The sequence below is a fragment of the Chrysemys picta genome, chromosome 13, assembly GCF_011386835.1.
Source record: "Chrysemys picta bellii isolate R12L10 chromosome 13, ASM1138683v2, whole genome shotgun sequence".
Lineage (NCBI taxonomy): Eukaryota > Metazoa > Chordata > Testudines > Emydidae > Chrysemys > Chrysemys picta.
Genome location: NC_088803.1, coordinates 26,852,412 through 26,878,108, shown reverse-complemented (window position 1 = coordinate 26,878,108; position 25,697 = coordinate 26,852,412). Strand labels below are relative to the sequence as shown.

The following is a 25,697-nucleotide window of genomic DNA, read 5'->3' as shown; positions in this document are numbered from 1 at the left end:
ATCACACACAGAGATTTATTGGGCCATTGCAAGTATCCAACTTCCGTGCACACAGGCAGGACTAACCTTGCTGCTGACCGCCCAGGTCAGATCAACAACATAACGACATACAAGACAATAACTTAGCACTAAGATAAGGATATGCCCCACTCACTGTTGAAGGTGCTGTCTGCACTGATCATTACAAATATCTCTGACTAAAACACATAAATGAATCTTAAAAGTAAACAATTTCAGCATTCTTCTTTCCATGTTCAATTACTAGCACTAAGAACCTGCCCCCCCCACCCCATAAACATGCAAATTCAAAAGCAGATTTTGATTCATCTGTCTTTGTGACACTTTTGTGCTCACTTTCCATGTGCACTAGTAGGCTTGTACTTTAAGAGAGCAAATACTCACCCATTTTAAGCTTGAGTGCTCAAATACCTGCAAGATTTGAATTTCCGAATTTTTTAATGGATTGTAAAATTCGCAGTTTGCTAGTTGCATGTCATGTAATATTTTCTGCTCTCTGCTTGAGCCACATGCTCCATCCAATCAGCACAGCACACCAGGGCTGGTGTAACCACTAGGCAAACTAGGCGGCCGCCTAGGGTGCCAAGATTTGGGGGGTGCAAAAAAGTGGTTTGGCTGGGGTTCCGTCTGCCGGCTCCTGCCAGCCAGGGTCCCAGCCGCCGGTTCCCCTCAGCCCACTGCTGGTCTGGGGTTCCGTCTGCCGGCTCCTGCCAGCCAGGGTCCCAGCCGCCGGCCCCGCTCAGCCCCCTGCTGGCCTGGGTGAACAGAACCCCAGACCATCAGCGGGCTGAGCAGGGCCGGCGGCTGGGACCCCAGACGGGTTCCTGGCAGCCAGGATCCCGGCTGCTGGCGCCCCTCAGCCCGCTGCCGGCCTGGGGTTCGTTCACCTAGGCCGGCAGGAGGCTGAACAGAACTGCCGGCTGGGACCCCGGCTGGCAGTGGGCTGAGCGGGGACACCGGCCTGCTCAGCCTACTGCCGGCCCCGCTCAGCCTGCTGACGGCTGAGTGAATGGAACCCCAGGCCGGCAGCGGGCTCAGCGGTGGCTGGGACCCACAGCCTGCCATTTAAAAAAAAATCAGCTTGTGTGCCACCTTTGGCATGCGTGCCATAGGTTGAGGACCCCTGTTCTAGTGTATACAGTGCATACTGTGTATACTGTGTGTACTGTACTTTATGGTAATTTTCACTGTCGCGATTTTCCTCTTACGCGCTGACCTTAGAACCTAACCCCCGTGTAAGATGTGTCTCTACCGTATTCATTTGTGATGCTCTGGGAGTGGGGGGGGGGGGGTGTGTGAGGCACGCAAGCTGGAAGTTTCGCCTAGGGCTCAAAATATCCTTGCACCAGCCCTGCAGCACACACGACAAACAAGACAGTGGATTTTACAATTTGAAGTTTATACACTAACTTATTGTAACTAACTCAAGTAACTGAGGTCACCTAAATTACATAAGGGCTTGATTTAAGTCAATGGGAATCTTTCCACTGATGTCAATGGGTTTTGGATCATGTCCTAATTACAGTCCGAACTGCATATTTGATTTTAATATGTGACGTTTGAATGACATGCAGGCCAAGAATTATTCGCTGATGAAATTAACAGCTACATTTGAATAGCAAATGAATCTTACAATGTCATGATCTGATAATGGATAATTCACAAATAGAAAATAAACAATGAAATGTTGCATCACTCAGCTCTTTCCATTACAAAGGCTAGTTGCACTCACAGGCTTATCTTCTCACTATCCGATCTCCTCGTCTTTGACGAATGTCGCCCTGCACTGATGCCATCACGCTGTCTCTGTGACATCAATGACTTCACTGCAACATCCAGTACAAGGAGAAACTAATTCGGGAGGGAGAAAACTCTTTACGAGCACAAATTATCCTCAAAAGGAAACCAAGTTCTGTCCAAATTAATAGATTCATAGATGTAATCAAATTTAAGGCCTGAAGGGGCCATCTAGTCTGACTTCCGGTATAACACAGGATGAACCAAGCAATCAGCTTAGGGTTACCATATGTCTGGGTTTTCCCAAACATAACCTCTCTTTTGGTCCTCCAATCTCCATCCGGGCGGATCTTTGAAATATGAACAAATGTCTGTGATTTTTCCTTGCTTGTCCTTTTTCCAACATCGATTTTGCTACAACTGCAATTCCCGGTGTGGCCTAATAGTGGTGTGTGTATTTACTGGTTTGCCACAATTACCTCTGGGTTGCTGCTGGTGGTGCAGCAGCCAGAGAGCGGTGGCTGCTGGCCGGGCGCCCAGCTCTGAAGGCAGCATCGCCGTCAGCAGCAGAGCAGAAGTAAGGGTGGCCTGGTATTGACTGTTGAGTCGCTGAAAGGGATCCTGCTTGTACAGTACAACTTCAGGCAAACATCTTGAAAATACTTTTATGGCTAGTTAATGAGCAATCAACCACTGCTGAGAAAGACATGCTCTACAGAGAAATATGCATGGGCACAAACAACAGGAAGAAGCACAGTAGGAAAGGACTGACGGCATGTAAGAAGGTACATTTAAATTTGATTTATATATAAATTTTTGAGGCCATTACACTTATTATTTATAAACGTTAGATATTCAAAGTAGAAAGAAACTGTACAGTAGAAACTGTATCCCTCCCTTTCCACTCCCCCTCCCCCTGGCAGCGTCCTCTATTTGGGAACATGAAATCGGTCACCCTAAGTCAGTTGAATGTTTATTGAAATTCTAAATCACTTTGTCAATTTTCCTAACCATCCAGTTCAGCATTTTTACATGGCTTGATACTGCACCACTGGTGTTAATGGGAATATTGTCACTGGCTTTAATGGCAGCAGGATCAGAGCCATAGTCCCCTTTGCTGGAGGAGCTAAGCACATCCCGCAATCAGCCCGTAGGCCTGCCTGTGCTCAGGAATAGCCCTGGCTTAGCAATCGCACTGGTGCAGACCATAAAGTGGGGCCAAGGTCAAGCTGGGGTCATGATGAGAGAGAGAGGGTGTCAGCATCTCACTCATCACCTGATAGCCAGGAGCTGCTTGCTTCCTGTTTAAGGCCAAGCCAAGACGGGCACGCTGTTCAGTGTGCTTAGTGGTGGATCCTGTGGTTTGCTACACCCAGGCACTACTAGGGCTGAACCCTGGAGCCAAACCCACAGACCTGCGGATGTGAATCCTTCTCTGCACCCTCCTCATACTAATCGTCCCCATCCTGTGCTTCCAGTAACAGACCCCATTCTCTTGTGCTTATCTGGGCCTCTCGGATTCCAGTGCATTTGCTTGGGGCAGACAGGAAGGCCCAGGAACGCTCAGCTGTGTGCTGAGAATGAATTGCTCTTTGCATGCACAAAGCCCTGTATATTGTTATCTGAATCCCCGCAGGTAGGGAATGTTATTCCACTCTCTGAGCACGAGCTTTGTCGGGCTCTTATTTTGCTTCGGTGGTGATTAATTTAATTAATGCGACTTGAACAAAACGTCTAATCACACCTCTATAAATAGACCCCTGGGCTTCACTACAGCTCCTCTCCATGCCAAGAGCTCCGCAATGAGCTGAGTCTAATAATATCTGCTAGGAGGTGAAGTTGCTGGGGGGGGGGGGGGGGGGGGGGAGATAAGGACTTGTTTACAATGACACTATCTAGTAGTGACAGGGAGAGGAAATGTCAGCCCAGACTCACCCTGGGGAGAAAAATAAGCCTTGAAAGGAGTCTCTGGGAGTCTTGACAGCACAGTTGTGCTTCCCCAGAACACTGGTGCGGCTGCTGCTAGGAGGAGCTTTTTGCACACAGGGCTTTTCCAAAGGCAGATCAGCCTCAGAGAGACTGGGTTCTTCAGCCTACATTCTCAGAGGGAGCTGGGCGCCTAACTCCCTTTGGTCCTCAAGGAATCAATTCTGAAGCACTTAGAGGAGAGGAAAGTGATCAGGAACAGTCAGCATGGATTCACCAAGGGCAAGTCGTGCCTGACTAACCTAATTGTCTTCTATGAGGAGATAACTGGGTCTGTGGATGAGGGGAAAGCAGTGGATGTGTTATTCCTTGACTTTAGCAAAGCTTTTGATACGGTCTCCCACAGTATTCTTGCCAGCAAGTTAAAGAAGTATAAGTTGGATGAATGGACTATAAGGTGGATAGAAAGCTGGATAGATTGTCGGGCTCAACGGGTAGTGATCAACGGCTCCATGTCTAGTTGGCAGCCGGTATCAAACGGAGTGCCCCAAGGGTCGGTTCTGGGGCTGGTTTTGTTCAATATCTTCATTAATGATCTGGAGGATGGCGTGACTGCACTCTTAGCAAGTTTGCAGATGACACTAAACTGGGAGGAGTGGTAGATACGCTGGAGGGGAGGGATAGGATACAGAGGGACCTAAACAAATTAGAGGATTGGGCCAAAAGAAACCTGATGAGGTTCAACAAGGACAAGTGCAGAGTCCTGCACTTAGGACGGAAGAATCCCGTGCACCGCTGCAGACTAGGGACCGAATGGCTAGGCAGCAGTTCTGCAGAAAAGGACCTAGGGATTTACAGTGGACGAGAAGCTGGATATGAGTCAACAGTGTGCCCTTGTTGCCAAGAAGGCTAACGGCATTTTGGGCTGTATAAGTAGGGGCATTACCAGCAGATCGAGGGATGTGATCATTCTCCTCTATTCGACATTGGTGAGGCCTCATCTGGAGTACTGTGTCCAGTTTTGGGCCCCACACTACAAGAACAGAGTTTGGGCCCCACACTCTATTCGACATTGGTGGGGCCTCATCTGGAGTACTGTGTCCAGTTTTGGGCCCCACACTGGAAAAATTGGAAAGAGTCCAGTGAAGGGCAACAAAAATGATTAGGGGGCTGGAGCACATGACTTATGAGGAGAGGCTGAGGGAACTGGGATTGTTTAGTCTGCAGAAGAGAAGAATGAGGGGGGATTTGATAGCTGCTTTCAACTACCTAAAAGGGGGTTCCAAAGAGGATGGATCTAGACTGTTCTCAGTGGTAACAGATGACAGAACAAGGAGTAATGGTCTCAAGTTGCAGTGGGGAAGGTTTAGTTTGGCTATTAGGAAAATCTTTTTCACTAGAAGGGTGGTGAAGCATTGGAATGGGTTACCTAGGGAAGTGGTGGAATCTCCTTCCTTAGAGGTTTTTAAGGTCAGGCTTGACAAAGCCCTGGCTGGGATGATTTAGTTGGGAATTGGTCCTTCTTTGAGCAGGGGGTTGGACTAGATGACCTCCTGAGGTCCCTTCCAACCCTGATATTCTATGATTCTATGACCCAGGCTTCATCCCCAGCAGAAGCCAAACACCAGTGGGGACGCAGCCCAGAACTCTCAGCACCAATACAGTTCATGCCCCTGCTGCCACGTGAGCTAGAGTTAGCTGTTAGCACGCAGCAGCTGCTTGAATCTCAAAAACGGATTTCCACAGCAAGGCCTCACTGACCTGGGACTGGAAGGTCCCACCCTAGCAATCCCTTCGCTGTCTCCTCTGTCAGTAATGAGACGGGGCTGCTGTTACGCTGTACTACCCTGGTAGCCAGTGAGAGGCAATTGTAAAAATGCTTGTCCTGGTGTTACTTTGCCTGCAAAATCCAGAGACTTTAGCCATGACTGTACAGCAGCAGAGGCAGGATGACTTTGCTCGCTGTCTATCGAGCTCCCATCTACCCTTCTGTATCTTGTTCTAGGTCATATCGGTGCAGGGTTTAGCCCTGACCACATGTGACCATTAAAAATTCATCAGCACTTTTGACAAGCATCCTACTTCTGACTCTTGAGGTCCAATTAGGTAATTAAACTCTGCCTCTAAAAATTCCATTGTCAACTGGAGGCAAGTGCTCTTCATTTTCTGACCTGAGCTACTGTATAATGTTGCTGTACACTGACAAACAGCTGCTACCTTCCACCCCAGAAGTGGCTGCATTTTAGTGAAAGGGTGAAGCGATCCTTGACATATGCTTTGTACAGTGAGTGCTTTGGGATCTTTGGACAAATTGTGTCATATCAATGGTAGTTTCTATTATCAGCCCTTTCAGCTCCCCCACTCAAGCCTGCACTGCAAGGTGTGCATTTGTTTAAGCACTTTGCTGAATTGGGGCTCTTGTTACCAGCTCCTAAGTTGCATTAGAAGAAGATAACTCACCTGGGAAACTTTCCTTATGTTACTTTCTCACACAAACAATTGGTACGGTTGCCACAGGGTTGTTACGTTATTGCAAATGGGAGAAAGGGTGGTGCATGTGATCTTGAGTGGGAGGGCAGGTTTCCATGAGACAATCTTTCTACCCATATGAGGACACGATGACAAGTTCCCTGTTGGGAACTATGCTGCATTGGGCAAGGGATGGGCCGGATGCACTAACAGGTCTTTTCCACCTGCAGCCACTGCGATTCTGTGAGCAAGGCTTATGCAACAAAGTGTCATGTGTGCCATGGGTCTTGCATATCCTCAGACGTGTAAATGTTTCAGTGCTAACACAGATGTGCAAAAATTGACTAAAACCTAATTGAGCTAGAGTCTGGGAAAGATTTAATGGTGGGGGCGAGGAGTGATGGGAACAGAACATGACAATAATGTCTGCAGACATGGAGCAATCTCATCTGAGGGCAGAACAGCTCCCTGTTTGTCTCGGTGGAGTTTATGAAAACGTCATTACTCAAGGGTGAATAAATCCTTCTTTTGATTAGAAGCAAGCTGCTGCTGGGGGAGGGGTGGCAGCATGGCTTATAGGTGCATATGAGCCTGTCAAAACTCTTGTGTGTTTGTGGGGAAGACAGCAGTGGCAGTTATTCCATGGGGTGCAAACTCCCAGCCAAACCTGGGATACGCCCTGATCCTAGCTCTGATAGCAGCTGCTGACTTATCCACCTGAGTGTTAGAGAGAGGGAAAAGAGAGCCAGAACTTTGCCCTTGTGGTGCTGCAAGAGTCCAAATATTTCCTTCCATAAAGGGCATATTAGTCCTTTAACACTGGCATCTCTGCTGCCAGGCAAAGGGAAGGCCAAAAAAGCAGGGGAAAGAACTCCTCATGACATGCAACAGTAAAGAGGTGCTTATGACTCCTCCTGTTTGAGGCAACAGCACTGTCCCCAAAAGAGTGAAACAGCTGCTTGGATGTGGCCTTAAAGATTCAGTGCTCTTGAAAATAACGAGAACAGCTATGGGAAGGAATGAAATAATTAATTCAAGCCACCGATCCTAGCCAGCTGGCTAAAAGAGTGAATATTTTGAATGCTAACAGCACAACTGGGACATAAATTAAAGGGGAAAAAAATCCCTGCCTGAGCTTTTGGACAAAAAGGCCAAATTCAGCCCCCATGTAAACAGACACAATCCCACTTGGTATGTCTACAGTGTATTGTAAACCTGGGCTCAGACTCAGGTTTGAGCCCAAACTCCCCTACCATCCACACACAAATTACGGTTGCCAACTCCTCAACATTGTCGTGGAGTCTCCAGGACTTAAAGATTAATCTTAAATTAAAGATTATGTCATGTGATGAAACCTCCACATGGCAGGGATGGTGTCCCGAGTCTCTATTTGCCAGAAGCTCAGAATGGGCCACAGGGGATGGATCACTTGATGATTACCTGCTCTGTTCATTCCCTCTGAAACACCTGGCATTGGCCACTGTCAGAAGACAGGACACTGGGCTAGATGGACCTTTGATCTGACCCAATATGGCCATTCTTATGTTCTCCAGGAATACCTCCAACCAAAATTGATAACCCTAACACAAATCTGTCTGACTCAGGTAAGCAACAGGACCCAGATCCTAGGACTCACCCAGAAGTGGAAGGGGTCTGTGCCTGTGTCTCTGTGACTTAGGTCCAAGTCTTGTTACTTTGCAGTGTTGACAAAGCTCAAGCCACAGACCTGAGTAAGAAGACCTGCACAGTGCAGTATGAACATGTTAACACAGGTTGTGAGGCCTGGGTCCAGCAACTGTAAACTCAGGTTGACAATGCAGTGTGGATGCTCAAGTGTAGCTTGGAAACACCATGTCCACTGTAGTGAGATGGGGTGGCCTCCCTCCGGACTTGAGAGTGAGGGGCCATTACACTACTCCTGGTAGGTAGAGACAAACCCACCCTGTCCCCCTCGCCAGAGGTACTGGGGTGGGACAGGAAGTATAAAGGGAGGGCCTTGCAGCTCAGTTGAGTGGGAGCCAGAGAAGGAGACGGATGTCTTTAGCTCGCTGCAGAACTCTGGAGCTGAACCTGCACCGAGCAATGCCCTGCCCCCAAAAGAGACCGACCCTGGAGAGGAGTTGCCAGGACTGCCGTCCGCCATGTATCCTGAGGAGACAGAGGACCCATGGACTACGGAACCCCTCGCCGGGACACTGGTAGGAAGTAGCCCAGGGAAACCAGACTTTGGTTCAGTTTTCCTATCAGAACCCAAGTCAGTGTGTTGTGGCTGGATCCCTGCTGACCCAGTGGTGGAACCCTCCACCACTGTTAAGATGCTGGGCTGGGACTCAGTGGAGTAGTGTGGGCCTGGGACTCCCTACCCCCTGCTGCCAACTTGACCCTCGGGTGGCAGCCTCCCCACCTTAGGCCAAGAGCCTGTGTTTGTCTGCCATCTGCCAGAGCTAGAACGACAGACTGTTCGGTGCTCCACCCTGCCTGAGGCCTGGTCCACACTAACCCCCCACTTTGAACTAAGGTAGGCAAATTCAGCTACGTTATTAACGTAGCTGAATTCGAAGTACCTTAGTTCGAACTTACCACGGGTCCAGACGCGGCAGGCAGGCTCCCCCGTCGATGCTGCGTACTCCTCTCGCCGAGCTGGAGTACCGGCTTCGACGGCGAGCACTTCCGGGATCGATCCCAGAAGATCGATTGCTTACTGCCGGACCCGGAGGTAAGTGTAGACCTACCCTGAGTGCCTGAGCTCCCTAAACTGCTCCCTGCTCTGCCCTGCCCAGCTGGCCGGCGCTCTGATAGGCTGTCTTTGCTGGCTGCCTTAGCCGGGAGGGGACCGGAGCCCGACTGCTGCTGTCTGACACAGTGAAGCAGAGTGGCCTCCCTCCCAGCTTGAGAGCGAGAGACCACTACAGACACATGTGTGGGTCCCACAGACCTGGGTTTACAATGCAGGGTAAACCTACCCACTGATTTCAATTTACCAGGGATGGATTTGCCCCACTCGGTATAAATATGTAAGATATGTTTATAAGACAAATCAGTGGTAAAGAGGAACAACACTGTAATGTGAAAAGCTTTTCTAATCACTACATCTAATCACAAAGAAGAGTCCATTATTATTTATATTATGCAGCTTGTAGGAGACCTAGCTGTGAACCAGGACTACATTGTGCTCCGTGCTATACACACACACAACAAAAACTGTCCCTATCCCAAGGAACTTATAACCTAAGTTGCTAGTAGAGCTGTAGAAAATTTCCATCAACACTTTTTTTAACAAAAAAATTGCTGTTTTATCTAAATGAAAATCTTATTTCATTTTTAACTTTCCAGTTTTCTTCAATGAAATCATCCGTTTTTGAATTTTCTGTTTTTCTGCAAAAACCTGGAACATTTTCACAAAAAGTTTTGAAGCTTTTTTCTCATTTCTTTCAAAAATTTTGGTGGAAAATGCAAACAATTTTTTCCTTGCATAGACCGGAAATACCAGTGGATAAGCTAAGAGGTATTTTCTAATTGCTGTCACTCTAAGATCTCAGCAAAACACAATTAGAAAGAAAATTCATCAGAGATAACAACACATTGTGTCTCTTCGGAGACCTTATATCAAGCCAATCAACAAGAGAAATCCTTGAATTGCTCTAAGACATTCCTCTTTATTTTATCCTGCCTCTAACGGGAGCAAAGTTACCCACAGTCCCAGGGGTTGTTCCTGGCATTATTCAGAGATGTCCATCCCAAAGTCATTACAGAGAAAACTGGTACATAATAAGGACTTGATTCTGCAACTGGATCCATGCAGAGAGACCTTGACCACTTGTCAATCAATGGAGCTCTGCAGGGGCTTAGAGGCCCACCAGCATGGCTCTCATTGCAGGATCAGGGCCAATAACATTTAATTAAAAATGGGCTTCCTTGTTTACATTTTAATGTTCAGATTTAAAACTGGTCACTGAAATGCAGCCACCTCTAGGGTGAAGCATAGTGGTCATTCCGTGCTGGCAACACTTCACAGCATTGGTTTTTTTGATGAATGGACGTGAAGAATAAGATCTCCATAGAATATTTTTTCTACATAAACAAATCATAACACAGACTAACGAGACTTCATGAATTTATACTCACACCTCCAAACTTGTCTTTTGTTCTGATACAACATCATTAATAAAGTCATCAATTTTAAGGCTGGAAGAGACCACTGTGATTATCTAGGATACCCCCTGCATAACACAGGCCAATGAATTTCACCCAGTCATTCCTGCATTGATCATAGAATCATAGAAGATTAGGATTTGAAGAGACCTCAGGAGGTCAGCTAGTCCAACCCCTCCTCGAAGCAGGACCAACACCAACTAAATCATCCCAGCCAGGGCTTAGTCAAGCCGGGCCTTAAAACCTCTAAGGACAGAGATTCCACCACCTCCCTAGGTAACCCATTCCAGTGCTTCACCACCCTCCCAGTGAAATAGTTTTTCCTAATATCCAACCTACACCTCCCTCACTGCAACTTGAGACCATTGCTCCTTGTTCTGTCATCTGCCACCACTGAGAATAGCCAAGCTCCATCCTCTTTGGAAACCCCCTTCAGGTAGTTGAAAGCAGCTATCAAATCCCCCCTCAATCTTCTCTTCTGCAGACTAAACAAGTCCAGTTCCCTCAGCCTCTCCTCATAAGTCATGTGCCCCAGCCCCCTAATCATTTTCGTTGCCCTCTGCTGGATTCTCTCCAATTTGTTCACATCCTTTCTGTAGTGGGAGGCCAAAAACTGGATGCAGTACTCGAGAGGTGGCCTCACCAGTGCCGAATAGAGGGGAATAATCACTTCCCTCAATCTGCTGGCAATGCTTCTACTAATGCAGCCCAATATGCCGTTAGCCTTCTTGGCAACAAGGGCACACTGTTTACTCATATCCAGCTTCTCATCCACTGTAATCCTTTTCTGCAGAACTGCTGTTAAGCCAGTCAGTCCTCAGCCTGTAGTGGTACATGGGATTCTTCCGTCCTATCCCATCATCCAGATAATTAATAAAGATGTTGAACAAAACCGGCCCCAGGACCGACCCCTCGGGTACTCCGCTTGATACCGGCTGCCAGCTAGACATTAAGCCGTTGATCACTACCTGTTGAGCCCGACAATATAGCTAGCTTTCTATCCACCTTATAGTCCATTCATCCAATCCATACTTCTTTAACTTGCTGGCAGGGCCGGCTCCAGGGTTTTGGCCGCCCCAAGCAGCCAAAAAAAAAAAAAAAAAAAAAAAAAAAAGCCGCGATCACGATCTGCAGCGGCAATTTGGCGGGAGGTCCTTTGCTCCCAGCAGGAGTGAGGGACCGTCCGTTGAATTGCCGCCGAATACCTTGACATGCCGCCCCTCTCTGGAGCGGCTGCCCCAAGCACCTGCTTGCCAGGCTGGTGCCTGGAGCCGGCCCTGCTTGCTGGCAAGAATACTGTGAGAGACTGTATCAACAGCTTTGCTAAAGTCAAGATATATCATGTCCACTGCTTTCCCCATATCCATAACTTGTGGCTGAAATAAAGTAAATCTAGACCAGGGGTTCTCAAACTTCATTGTACTACAACCCCCTTCTGACAACAAAAATTACGACATGACCCCACGATGGGGGACCGAAGCCTGAGCCTGCCCAAGCCCCGCTGCCACGGGCAGGGGGACCAACCTGGAGCTGAAGGGCTTCAGGCCCGGGCAGGGGGCCGGTAACCAGAGCGCCACTGCCCAAGGCTGAAGCTGTAGATTGAGCCCCACCACTCAGGGCTGAAGCCCTGTGCCCCAGCAAGTCTAACGCCAGTCCTGGCAACCCCATTAAAACAGGGTCTCGACCCAAAGTTTGAGAACCGCTGATCTAGACACTACATGCAACAATGCACTCGGAAAAAGTCCTATATGGGGGGCATCCCTGCCTTACCCGGTGAGGGGTGGGGGGGTATTCCTATGGGCACCTACATAACAGCCAGAATTTCAAAATTGCTCAACACCCAAGCTGCACCCTTTAAAATAAAAATCTGGTCACTTTGGTGCCTAAATGGGAGCTGAACTGTTTGAAAATATGGCCCATGATATGTAATTCTCTCTTACCAGATGACGCCCTCTCCTTTCTGATATTTTATCCATCCGTGCACCCTGAGCCCTGACTGGGAGTGGTTTTCTACCTGGCGGCACAGGAAGGGAAATCAGTTACCTACCGTCTGTCCCTCCCAGAAGTCACACCTGCTACTGCTCTTTGTTAAAAGTACACTTGCCACCACATTGCTCACTGCAGCAAGTGGATCCTGACCAGGTTAGGGTTAGATGTTCAGAGAACACCTGGTGAGCAGCACTATGGCAGGGAATTATGGCTGTTTGGCAGGACCACTTGAGGCTATCGCTTTGGCTCTCTCAGAATCATTTCCCCCCCTACATGTTCACTGCACCTTTTGCAAAGGTGGTTGGCTTTAAATGCACCCTGGGTTTATACAGTCTCTGCGGGATTCTTGTCCAGAGATTTCTCCAGTTCTCACACAGTTTTATGGAAGACACAAAAGCCAGATACAGTCACACCCTGGGCTTCCTACTTCCCAAGTTTATTCTGCTTTGTTTTCCAGTTAAATGGATCTGCTAAGGGGGCAGAGAGGACAGTTTGCAGCAATAGGATCCTACTGATATTCCTGTTTGTGTTCAGGCATAGTTCATGATTCCTGCAGATTCTCCTGTGGAGCCAAGATTTGCATCCAAAGAAGAGGGAAATCTCTGCTCCTCCACATCTGGTTCTCTCTTCTCTCCATGCTTTGGGGTAGGCCTCCAATGTACAGACACCTTGGGGACAGGCATAGAGAAGTGGCCAGACCAACACATGCACATGGCATTTTTCTAAATACAAGGTTGGTCCCTAGGGCTTCCTGTCCAAGGGCCTCAAAGCACTGAACACACATGAATTAACCATAACATCCCAGTGAGGTAGGTGATTATCAACCTAATTTTACAGATGGAGAAACTACCACACAAAGAGGGGAAGGCCGAGGTCCTCAAAGGTATTTAGGCACTGTTGTATTAATTTAGATGGAATATATGAGCCAAAGGTGTTAATATACCCAGTCACTGTCCAACATTAAACAGTTTCAGACAAGGTTTGGGGTTTGATATACACAGACCTTAGCCTGGTTCCTACCCTGGCAAACACACCAGTAAACACTTTTAAAATCTTTTATTAGAGAAATAGAAAAAAAGAAAACCACGTAAAGTATTTGAAATATAAAGTAAGGCTTTTATTTTAACCATTTTTGTTGTTGTTTTTTCTTTTTAATCTGTGGAGAATTTGTAGAAGGGAAATCCTCTTTGTGTCAGAGTTTTTTAGATGGCGTTAAAAATGGCAATAAATGTCCTTTGGGGGAACAGAGAAGAACTTAGTGAAGATGGGCTGCAGCTGTTGTTAAAGTCTGATCCTGTTTCATAACAGACAAAAGGAGACAAACACACACAAAAGGGATGAGAAAAGAACAGCCAAGATAGAAAATACAGCTTCTGTCTCTGGTGTTGACTTTCACTTGCAACCTTGCTGCTGGAGAAACAGAGGCCCAGCACACAATCTTATTAGCCACTCCGAGGCCTGGCAAACTTGCACCAGCATCGGGCTGTTTAGATCATTGCTTTTAGCTGCTTTTTGGTCACAGGCTTACAGCAGTGTTGCAGTCTTGGCCGACGAAGCCAGACACTTATTAGACAGAAGGAAAAAGGAGAGGGACAGGAAAGAGAAGAAATAAGGTGGGAAAGGAAAAGGACACATAGGGCCAGGGGAAGTGAGACAATCTCCCATTCCAGGTGTTGGCTGGGATTCAGCTGGAGGTGGTGGTGTCATCTGGGACTGGGTTCCTCTCCCTGGTCCCATCTGGTCAGGACATCCTTCAGGATTAAGACGAAGAAGTTCTGGGTCCCAGGTGACCATGGGGGGTGGCAGTCATGGTGGAGCTCATTTTTTGCCTTTCTCTCATCTCTCAATCTGCCAGCATTGCGACAGCCTCCATCTGTTTGTATTGTTTCCCCAAAGTCTCCATTTTTAAAAGCCCCCCCAAGGGAGCGCTGGGTGAATAGCCCATTCTTTTATTATTTTGTTCACCAATAGGCCTAACTTTTGACACACCAATTTTGGCTTATTGCTTTTTGGTCTTACACTGTCTTATTTACTAGGTTTGAGTTTAATACAGTCCTTGAGCTATATTAGTTGGCCTTTTGGTTTGTATTGAGGTTTTTTTTGTCTCCCTTTTGCAACTTTTCCCATTGACATTTATTGCCGTAGGTTACTGTGACACTCCATCAACTTTCACAAAAACAACGAGGAATCTGTTTTTGTGGATACAGACTAACACGGCTACGGCTACCCCTCTGATACTTGCCATCAACTTTCACTTCCTTTTTACATTTGAGTTTACAATTAAGGTAAATTTGCTGGCCCAATTATGACAACAGCACCTAAGGTCCCCTGAAATCAGTGGCAGTGGATAGTGTTTCCTACATATTTTAAGGATCTGTGTTGAAGTGACTGGCCCAAGGCTGGACTGGGAGCTAGAGGCAGAACTGGCATGAGGTCCTTGGAATCCTAATTCCTAGCCCCCTACTCTGACCACCCCTCTCCCTGAAGAGCTGGCAATCCTTTGCCTGCTTAATTGATTTGCAACATTTGGACAAGCTGGGCTGGATATTTCTTCATCTAGCCCTAGTGGCCACATGCTGATGGGAAGGGAAGATGGGGAGAGGGAAGATGGGGGCAAGTGTATCTGATGTGCTGGGGAAAGAGAAGTAACTGGGCCTCTTGCCGTGGATCAGGGATGAACCCTGCTGTTCCTGGCCGGGAAAGAGATCTCCAAAGTCTGCAGGGCGCCCCAGCCTGGGACCGGCAGGCACTGGCCCGGCTAGGAGCTCTGCCCCTTCTGCCGCGAACCGAAGGCTGCTCCTGGCCCGCAGCCGAGGTTCCGGCCCGGCTCCGCAGCTGGCGCCCCCATCCCTGCGCCCGGCTCCTGGGCAGGTCCCTGCCTTGGTGCCCGCGGGCGCTGAGAGGCGGCTCCGAGGGAAAGGTCTGGGCGGTGCCCATGTGTCCGCCGCAGCCCCGTGCGCCCCGGGGAGAGGAGAGGCGTGTCGGGGGGCGGCTCCCTGGGCGGGGCGGCGGCTTGCTGCCCCTGTGCCCGGCAGCCCGCTGTCCCTCCCGGGGGAGGGCCCGGGGGCGGCGCCCTGGGGGTGGCTCAGTGCCCGGTGCCCCCGCTCCGCGCCGTGCGCCCCGGCCCCTGGCAGGCGGGAGGCGGCGCAGCAGCAGCTATCCCAGGAATGCGCTGAAGATGGCGGCCGGCAGGAGAGCCCCGAAGAGCGGGCTGCTGGAGCTGCGAGCCCCGGGCGAGCAGTGGCTGCGAGTCCTGGTCACTCTGGCCGAAGACTTCCTGACCGTGAGCCCCGGCAAGGGCGCGGGGGTCGAGGAGCCGCCGCCAGCCCCGGCGCAGCTGAACGGCGGGGAGCCGTGCGCCCAGGTGCCCGAGTCGCTCACCAACGTGAAGCGCACGGTGCGGATCGTGAAGCAGGACGTGGGGGGGCTCGGGATCAGCATCAAAGGTGAGGGGCGCGGCAGAGGGCGAGGGCTCGCCCCGCTGCTGGCCTCGGGCGCTCGCCCCCCTGTCCACGTTGCTCCGGAGAGCAGGGTCCGTGCCCCGTGGGCTGAACCTGCCGCTTGGCTCGAGGTTCCCAGCGACGGCACTGCCGGGCTCTCCCTGGTGGGCACCTTGCAGCGCCCAGCGCCGAGGCGCAGCTGGAGGCGGTCGGTGCCCTGTGGCACCTCGGGGAGTTGGCTGGTGCCTGACTAACTTCTGCGCGCGGCCGGGTGCCAACTCCGTGTTTGCTAAAGCGGTTGGGGAGGATGCCCTGGGGGTGGCCACAGCCCCAGCCCCCCATCTCCCGCTCGCCCTGAGCTGGAGGGGCGCTTAGCACGGCTCCGGCTGAGCTGCCGGGAAGCAACCTGTCACTGCCGCTTGTGCCTGTTGGGGAAGTTGGAAATGGACAAGCGAATCCACCGGAGGCCCCCATCCTGCACTTGCCCGGAGGAGCAGAGTGAAGTCGCTCACGTGTGTGTTTTCAGGGTTAGGCCTTAGGAATGTAACCCATGCAGAGGCGTGACAAGAGTGACAGGTTCTGCTCCTTAATTTCTAAACTCCAAATGTCATGATTTTACAGAGCCCTGTCATATGCAGTGGTTGAAAGTTGCAGTCTTCTAGCAGTGTATTTTTAGGTCTGTTATATCAGTTACACAGGTTGCATCAGCTCCCAGTTAAAATGTTACCTTTACATACAAATATAACTTGGCACTGCTCCTGCAAAGACTTACATACATACTCAATGTCCATGTGGTGAGCAACACCATGGAAGCCAAGTGGACTACTCACAGTGCATGAAGTTAAACATGTGCATAAACCTTTGCAGGATTGGAGCCATGGTTTCTTTAAAGTGCTTTTTTATGTGAGTTGTATGCTGGCAGGTTTACATGTGCTGTGTGTGCATACTGTAAATCTAGAATGCAATATCTTCCTACTGTATTTTCCACTGCATGCATCCGATGAAATGGGTTTTAGCTCACAAAAGCTTATGCTCAAATAAATTTGTTAGTCTCTAAGGTGCCACAAGTACTCCTGTTCTTCACGTGAGATCAGTTTGTGAACCTGAAATTGCCCATTACTTGCACTGTGCCTACCTAACCTTAGGTTAGCCTGAGCATACAGAAAAAGTGATGCCTCTGAAGAAGTGGTTTTTTTTACCCATGAAAGCTTATGCCTGAATAAATGTTAGTCTTTAAGGTGCCATCGGACTCCTCGTTGTTTTTGAGAAAAAGTGAGTGGGTCTAATGTGTCTAAGCAGGGTTGGGTGGTATTGAACAGAAAGGTTAAACTGGATGGGGGAGGGGGAAGTTTTCTATAATAAATTATTCCATGAAAGCGTAAAAAGAGCTGAGAATTGTTCTCCCCTTATGTCCCACATAATTCAGTTCATGTCATATTCAGTGTCTTTTAATTGTGAATTCTGATGGTTGTTTGCATTTGCCCACAGGCTAGGCACTGGCATTGCATTTGTATCGTCCCGTCACTGATGTGAAAGGGTGTTTTCCTGTTCTTTTATTGGCATTCCTGCACATTAGCCTGCAGCCTGCAACAGAGTTTTGTTCCAAAATACCATCAGTCTTACCAAAATATATCTAAATAAAAATCTGCAGTCCACCGCACTTACTGAATTAATCTCAGTGAAGGCTGCACTGTAAACGCACTGCTATCCTCATGATCAGCACAACTCAAACGACCTCATTTGTGCAACTTTGCTGCTCAGAGGAAGTCAGCACAGTGGCTGGAAGAAGCTCTGAGGAATAGACAGTTTTAGCACAAAATGAACGGGGCTGTGAAGGTATAATTTTCTTGCAGCTGTAGGGCCCAGTTGTTTATTTTAACAATTGATGCTTCACAAGCCACACCTGGCAGACAGACAGCTTTGACCTTCAAAATCCAAGACAGAGATAATGCACCTTGTGGGGAATCTGAGTGAACTCAGAGAGGGTTGACAGGAGGAGATGTTGGAAAACTGGTCTATTGCCAGGCTGGCTTTGGCCCATTAATACATACTGGGTGTGGTTCACATTTCCACCGAATTAAAGCCAACGCAGGAGCCAAGTCGGTCTCTTTCAAATGTTAAAGAGTTGATGTTCTTGCCTCTAGAATTTACGTGGGCTGGGGAAGAGGAAAGGACAGGGCACATCTGGGAGCTGAATAAAGCAGAAAAAAGCTAGCAACTGGCCCAAATGCACCATTCCCCCTATTTCCTTCTTTAGAGAAGTCTTTAATTTAAGTGGCTTGTACATCTAATAATAATCTGATTCTTTTGTATCTGTTTTGCTCTTAATCCACATCCCCCTCTCCCTCTCTCTGTTTTGCAGTTGAGATGACGCCAGCCTTAGAGAGCTGTTACCGTATATTGATCTTTTCCAATTACAGATCTTTAATGTTGGTGGTGCGGGGGGATGCTGAGGAGATTCCTCATTATAGAAATATGGAACTGGGCCCACATTGTGAGTTCAGTCTCTTGAGGGAGGACTCTTTATCCAGGCATCCCACAAGCCCTTGTTCAATAAAGTCCGTACAGCAAAGCAAAAACAGAACTTCTTTTGATATAGTCACAAAACTAACAGAGCTCAGTCTGGTTCAGTGAAGTCTAGAGCTCTGCCCCTGTTCTGTCTCGGCTGAGTCCTTGCCGAAATGTTCCTATTCATGCTACCAGTGGCAAAAAATGTGGACATCTAGATACAGATACTCAAGAGTTCATTTGGCTGCCAGATGGGAGATGAGCTCTTTGGAAAATGTGGCTGCTGGAGCGGGAGCATAACCAGCATCTGTTTAGAGCGTCTAGGCTGATCTAATTGATTCTTCTGTGCCTTCTTCTTCATGCTTTCCCCACTGCTGGAGGGGCTTCTTTCTGGAGCATACCGTGCAAAGACCATGTATTGCACAGAAACGTGCTCTGATCCCTTTACGTTGCCCAGATACGGGACTCCCCTTTTGCCTTCAATCTACTGATGAAATATATAAGTGCTATTTAAGAGTTAGGGATAGTTAATAATTGTAATTAAAAGCCACTAAAACCTTCAAGATGTGCATTTTTGTAAATCTTGAGCATCAACATGGCCTTGTTTTTGTAACCTTTGTCCTCCCTTCCTCTATTCCAGTCCCACCGTTTCTCTGCTCCCTTTTCTGTGTCTTGTCTGAATTTTAGAATGAATTTTAGCTCTTTGGCTATTCTGGGGTGGGTTTCACTGGCTCTCTTCCATCCTGGACCTGAGAAACCTTTTTGTTGAAACTGAGGGTATCCGGAAATCAATTCGGTATCGAGGAATAGGCACTTTCCAGCAAAAAAATTTCTGTCTAAAAATTCTCACCCAGCTCTCATTAGCACTAAGGTGCTCCTTCCTAGGAGAAATGTTACTCCGTTCAGTTAACGCTTCATTTTTGCAATGACACGTGCATTAGCAAAGTAATAAAAATCCAAACTGGGAGCCATAAACCGGTGCAGCTGGTCATGCAGATGTGAAGGTGACCATTAGCACCTTGGAGGGTGGAGAAGGCATGGCGGGAAGGCACTACAAAGTGACACTTTTCCATTCAAATGCAATAAATGTCATATTTGAACGTCAGACTTTCCTACCAAAAGAATGAACACTGACAGGAATCTCTAGGTGGCTTCCATTTCTCCGAGGAAACAAGTGGAACTCCAGCAACCTCCCCGGAAGCGCACACCTAGGATTATCCCAGTGGTTCTCACATTTTTTCGTGCTGTAGACTACTTCCTAAGACAGTGACGCTTCCTGAGCCCCTCTCCTTCCAGCTCGGAGAGTGGAGAGCTGGAGACTATTACTCCATCTGGCTAGGTACTGTTGCCACACTTCTCACCAGAGGAGCTGAGGCCCACATTCTCAAAGTTAGGTAGGTACCTAACTCCCATTGACTTTGAGTTAATCCTGTTGATTTGAGTGCCTTAAAAGTTTTACCAAACAAACACAGAAATGCCCCTTTCCAATCCCCTCCTCCCTCTGTATTAGCCTCCTTTATTGCAGGGCTGGAGTGCCTCACAAACTGAAATGTATTTCCCCTCCCAACCCCATTGTGAGGTACTGTTATCCCCATTGTACAGGTGGGGAGCTGAGGCTCAGAGAGAAACTAGGTGACTTGACCAAGGTCACACAGCCTGTTGCAGAGTTGGGAATTGAATCCAGGGTCCCAAGTATCAGGCTAGGGCCTTAACCTCTCTTCCCCTCCAGCTCCTGCTGGGCTTTTGTTCATGGTGGAAGAGCTCAGCCCATGGCTCTTAGGGATTGAGAGCTACGTCCAAGACGCAGTCTCTTGCAGTCCAGCAGGGTCGCTCTTTGATGCCTGCAGCCGTCTGTACTCTAAACTTTCTTGGTCATTTCCCAGTTTGACCCAGGCCACCTGTGTATTTGTTAAACTTCGTATTTCGGTGTCATCCACAGACATGGTAGCAGTGGCATTTCCACTAAAGAGACTCTGATGAGAGCCGGACGTGAGATAGCCATGTAGGGAGCAGATCTGTGCTTCCTTTCTTTTGCATTTCACTTTATTGATGTCTAGTCAGAAGAGCCTCTAGAAACTCTCAGACAGGCCTGGACTGGGGTGGAATAAGCAGCAAGTATCACTGCTGGGAGACTAACAGATGCTTCATCCATGTGGCAGGAGCTGCTCTGTCCTGCTGCTGCTGCACGGAGCTAAGACTAAGAGCCATCTCTATCAATCATACGTGTAGCAACTGGCTGAAACCGAAATTGAGGAATCTCGTATTTCCAAGAAGGGGGCCAGTATCTGGACATCTCTCTTCCATGAGCTATGTGGCGGAATGTATATTCTGAGATTCAAGCAAGAAAAGGAAAGTTGCTAGGATCTCTGGGCGGAAGTGGGGTCAGATGCTTACCTCCTCTGATTCATGCTCCTCTGCACAATGATAAAAGTAGTGAAAATGATTTTCTACCCAAAAATGACACCAGCGGTTGCGAATCTGATGCATTACTGGGGAAAATGAGTTAAATCTTGATATATTGGCACTCAGATTTGTTTAAGCAGGATGCTATCTAAGTAGTACTTTCCGCCTTCTGTATATAAATAGTTATATACTAACCACTTCCTTTTTTCTTTTCTTTTCAGGCGGCCGAGAGAATAAAATGCCTATCTTGATTTCCAAGATCTTTAAGGGGCTGGCTGCAGATCAGACAGAGGCGCTGTATGTAGGAGACGCTATCCTCTCCGTCAATGGGGCTGACCTTTCAGAGGCGACGCACGATGAGGCAGTGCAGGCACTGAAGAAGACTGGCAAGGAGGTGGTCTTGGAGGGTAAGTACCAGAGCAGACCTGTGTATGAATGTGGCGAACATTGCCAATAAGACTGTGTGTGCTTTCCCTATGGCTGAAATACAGACCCCATTCCCTCACCCCAGAGGTGCTGCTGGGCTTGTAACATGGCCATTCTGCCACCAAATGGCATTTGCTGTTTGTTTTTATTTCTGCACAATGCATCTAGGTTCAGTGCTGGGAGGTGCCACGGAGGGTTCTCTGGGGGCTCCCCTCCAGATGCCCTGGAAAGGGCCAGAAGTGTCCAAAATGCAGGGTATGTGGGGCTCAGCTGGGCCATGCCTGAATCAGGTAACAAAGGCAGAGTGACCAAATGATGGACCACGGCGAAGGAAGTTTCCACTTGGAAACTCTTAATGCTGAGGAAAGTTTACATGTCCCCTTTGCCATCCCGATCCCATCGAGGGTTCTGCTTAGCCTTGCCAAAGCCATGAGGGCCCGGGCTGAGGCTCCCTGCTGGGGGATGCCCACCGGAGCCAGTCTGACCAGCAAGGGATTTTACATGCTAGATGGGCTACAATATGGAGGCATCCGCGGTGCCTGCTCTTTGCAATAGTGAGGGCTGCGCTGGCAGTTCGCCAGAAGCCTGAGATCCAAATCTGCATATACATTTACATACCGTTTTTAATTAAAAACAAAATAGGCACAAACCATTCCATCCGCTCATTTGAGAATGGGAAATAGCTGCTGGGATCTCCCTACATAGATGGACAGAACCTGCTTGTTCTGCTCAGTCTCCAAGGTGGCTGTGGGGCAGGACTCTGAGCCACCTTGGGGCTGCACTCTGGGTTAAATGTGGCATTTCAGTTCAGTTCTGCATTGCCCGGCTCACCCCAGATCTTAGTGTGCGTCACTTCGCATTCTGGGGATCACAATGCTGATGCTACTGGCTAGATCTGGCATAGGTGCAGTGCAGGCTTTCTTCCCCATGGGCTCTGCTGCCGTCTTCACCACAATCCTCACTTGTGTTTCCCCTTCAGCTCCACGCTTGGGTCTCCCCCACGGCTCGGTCCTGGCCTGCAGCACCCCCCGGTATTACAGTGAAGGGCCTGGTCTGATCAGACTCTGTTAACAGAGTGTGACTGGTGCTTTCTGATAGAGATAAATGTGGGGAGTGATGATATCGCATTTCAGCTTCAAATGCTTTACGGACATGCACTGAGACCTCCGCTGGAGGGCCCTGGGAACTAGGCTCCGACTGCGCTCTCCATTTCACCCCCAGATGCACTGAGGCAGAGTGGAGATGACTAGTCTCGGAGGGAGTCAATGTCAGAGTGTAGGAATCTAGGCCCACGTTAGACCTGAGTGATCGCTGGTTTTAGACTGAGTTTGGATCTTAGCATGAGCCGTGTGCTCAAAGCATGGACCAAACCAATAAGATCATGAGAGAGAAGAGTTGTTTGTGTTGTATTCGTAGTGACCCTGAAAATACCAGTGTAACCTGATTGAACATCTGGGCTGAAGTAATAGAAATATAGAAAACAGGGTTAACTGGGCATCAGGTTCAGGGTTTAGCCCCAAAACTCCCTTTTTTGTCTTTCGCTGAAGTCCATTAATCGGCAACGACATCCGTTGTTTGCTATTGAGTGTGAAGAGCAAGGGTTTCTAGGGCTCTTGGGCAGAGCTTTTCCTTACCCCTCAGGAGCCGTGCCATGATAGGAAGGTGTCTCCTGGGCCTGAACTTGTTGCAAGTTTTTTGGCCAATGTTTATAACTGTGTTGCTGCTAGTGTATAAAATACAAGAGTGTATATGGTTATATTGGTGTTTGGGATGCAACCAGCACCAAGTGGCCCTTTGGCACAAATAAAGGAAACTGAGTGCTGTGAAACCTTATAAATGTATTAGGAAAATAATTTCCAACAGGTAGCGGAGGTTAAACTCAGGACTTGGCTGAGGCCATCATATTAATCTTCATGTGTGTCTTGCTGAGATTTGAACCCAGGTATTCAAAGATGAAAATCCAGTGAGCTGGGAAATCCGTTCAGCTCCCTGCTCTAAGTACTAAAAGAGAGATTTTAAGCTGTAATGTTGTTTGTTTTGTGTTTGAAATTCCAGTGAAAGCTCAGGCTAGCCAGAGCACAGAGTGTTCCGGTCACATCTCTTCCCACTCCTGGCATGCTGAGAACCTCCTCCCCTGCCCACAGGAGGGGCAGCTCCCCTATGGGATGATTTGCCCCCTTTTTGGCCCCTGTAAGCTACCAAAGCAGCATAAAGGGGCCATAGCAGGGGCTGGAATCTGGCTTGCAATTAGACAACATGGACAATTGTTCTGTGTAACCCTGAGCCTCTGGGGCATAGGGTGTAAATATGTCAAGTTCTAAACCCTTGAAAGCCAAAGTTTAATAATGGACTTCAGAGTAGCTAGTACTTATCCAGCAACTTTCCTCCTGGACTCATCCTCACCTACAGCAGCATGAACAGACTAGATTTGGTGCCTGAAAAAAATAATGACCATTAAAAAAATCCCATCACCCAGGTCCCAGTGAGAGGGGAGATCTGGGAATACTGATCTAGTGGTTTTGGAAGATGTTAGTTTTAAACCAAGCTGTTTCCGAGGATCACAAATCTGAGTGATCTGTAAAACTCAACTGACTTGAATAACGGCAGAGACATTGTGAGAACCATTAAAGCTTTGGGGACTCTCCCAGCAGGGCGATGAGAGGTGTCTTGTCTTCACTGATTGCAGTTGTGACTGCCTGGCACATCTCAGAGCTATAGGAGAGATGAAGTGTTATGGCCAGGTGAGCTGGGAGTGAAGGACTGCAGGTGTCTGAAGGTTTCAGGAGACCCACTCAATCCAGACGCCTGGGAGGAGACTCACACTGCCTTGCGTCTGAGCCAGCAGACTGAACTGCTGGGCACTGGGAAAGGTTGACCCTGCAGTCACTGGCGAGAGGCTCATGTTAGTGGCCTGACTGCTCTAAGAACTCCTACGTCCTCTGCGAAGTGGAGAGGCCAGTCATGCTGTACTGAAGGAGAACCCGTAACTGGCCAAAGGAGAGAGTCACAGTGACTGGGCTGGGAGAGATGAGACAATGGAGATTAGTGGTGTTTGTGCTCTGAATCAATTAGCCTGGTCTGCCTGTCCAACAAGCGGGAGAGTTTGACATTGCGCTCAGCTGCCCGAGTCCCTGCTTCACCCAAGCAGGCCCTGCCAGCCTATCAACCCCGGGTAGAGCGGAGGTGGACTGGCACAAGAAGGGCAGACTGCTAGAGAGCTAACGTCAAGTTTTAGTGGGGAGCGCAAACATCCTGGTTGTGACCTGTCTCCTCCTCCTCCTTCTGCCAGAACAGCCACGAGAACGAAAGAGCCAGCCCGGGATCCCCCTGGGTTCTGGCCCTACCCCCAGAGAAGCCTCTCTCGGTCAGTCGGCCAATGGCAAATGGTTTAGCATCTCCCCAGTGTTTAGTTTGAAAGCCAGGGCAGAGGCTCAGCTGGCGGATAGCCGCATACCCTATTGATTTCTGAGTCGCTGAGCAGAGCTGAGGCCCGGCCCTGGGTGTAAATGCTAACGCTCTCCCTTAGCTGGACACATCCTACATTCCTCGGGCTGGATTTAGTGCTGGTGAGAGGTGCTGAGTTGACATCCCATGAGACGGAAGCACAGCTGGGCAGTACCAGCTCCCCCCATGCTGCCTCCCACCAGCATGCTTCAGAGACAGAAGAACATAAGAAGGGTCAGACTGGGTCAGACCAATGGTTTACTTAGCCCAGTATCCTGTCTTCCAACCGTGGCCGGTGCCAGATGCTTCCGAGGGAATGAACAGACCAGGGCAGTTATCAAATGATCCATCCCCTGCCCTCCAGTCCCAGCTTCTGGCAGTTGGAGTTTAAGGACACCTAGAGCATGAGGTTGCCTCCTTGCTATTTTAGCTAACAGCTAGCGATGGAGCTGTCCTTCATGGACTTCTCTTGTTCTTTTTTTGCCTCCTTCCGGGGTGACAGCAGAGTGTTCTCCTCGCCCCCAAGCCCCACTGACAAGTACAGGCCTTAGCCTCTCTGCTGGGGCCCTGTAGGGAAGGGGACAAGTTGTTTTGTGTAGGTTTTTGTGGCCTGCGCACCAGTCTGCTAGGCCGTGGGCTGAGACCAACCCTCCATGTAGCCTGTAGAACAATGGCTAGTCCTGAGGGACCAGGCTGTCGTCCAGCTAGGAGGACCCACACAGGGGACAGCCTTGTGGAGTTTCCTACTAGATCATTCCTTCAAAGGGCGGGTTAGGCAGAGGGGTCACAGCCAAGATCAGGTGGGTCCCCAGGGATCCATCAGAGCCTGGGGCGTCCCGTTGGAGGAGCGTCTCTCCCTGGAGGCAGGTTCAACGGCACAGACAGAAGGTCCTGGAGCCAGAGCCAGTGCAGCCCTCTGCCAAGATATCCCTTTGCTTTCCAGAGGAGACAATGCATTGTTCACCTCCTGCCATTGTAGGGAGTCTTGCCCACTGGAAAGCACTCCAAGGGATGCAGCAGGGACACTCCTCACTTCCACGCAGGCGGAGGGGAGAATCTAGGCATGGAGCCGCCCCTCCCTGTGTGCATCCTGACCGGGCACTCTGGCCCGGGTCAGTGTTAAATGCTTTTAGGAGCAGCCTTTTTCTTTTGCCCTTTTGGGCTCCTGCAGGGATCGGGGAGGGG

At 49.0% G+C, this 25,697-nt stretch overlaps 1 protein-coding gene across 2 annotated transcripts in view; it reads left to right on the top strand.

Moving 5' to 3' along the window:
* The first annotated feature begins 15,305 nt into the window (after positions 1 to 15,305).
* Positions 15,306 to 25,697, top strand: part of SNTA1 (syntrophin alpha 1) — a 67,322-nt gene continuing 56,930 nt past the window's right edge. The window contains exons 1-2 of one of the 2 annotated variants that reach the window (XM_005295410.5): positions 15,306 to 15,737; positions 20,864 to 21,049. In XM_005295410.5, the coding sequence (XP_005295467.2) occupies positions 15,470 to 15,737; positions 20,864 to 21,049 (454 nt within the window). In that variant the 5' untranslated portion in view covers positions 15,306 to 15,469. The remainder of the gene's footprint in view (positions 15,738 to 20,863; positions 21,050 to 25,697) is intronic. The other variant, XM_005295411.5, reaches the window with a different exon arrangement.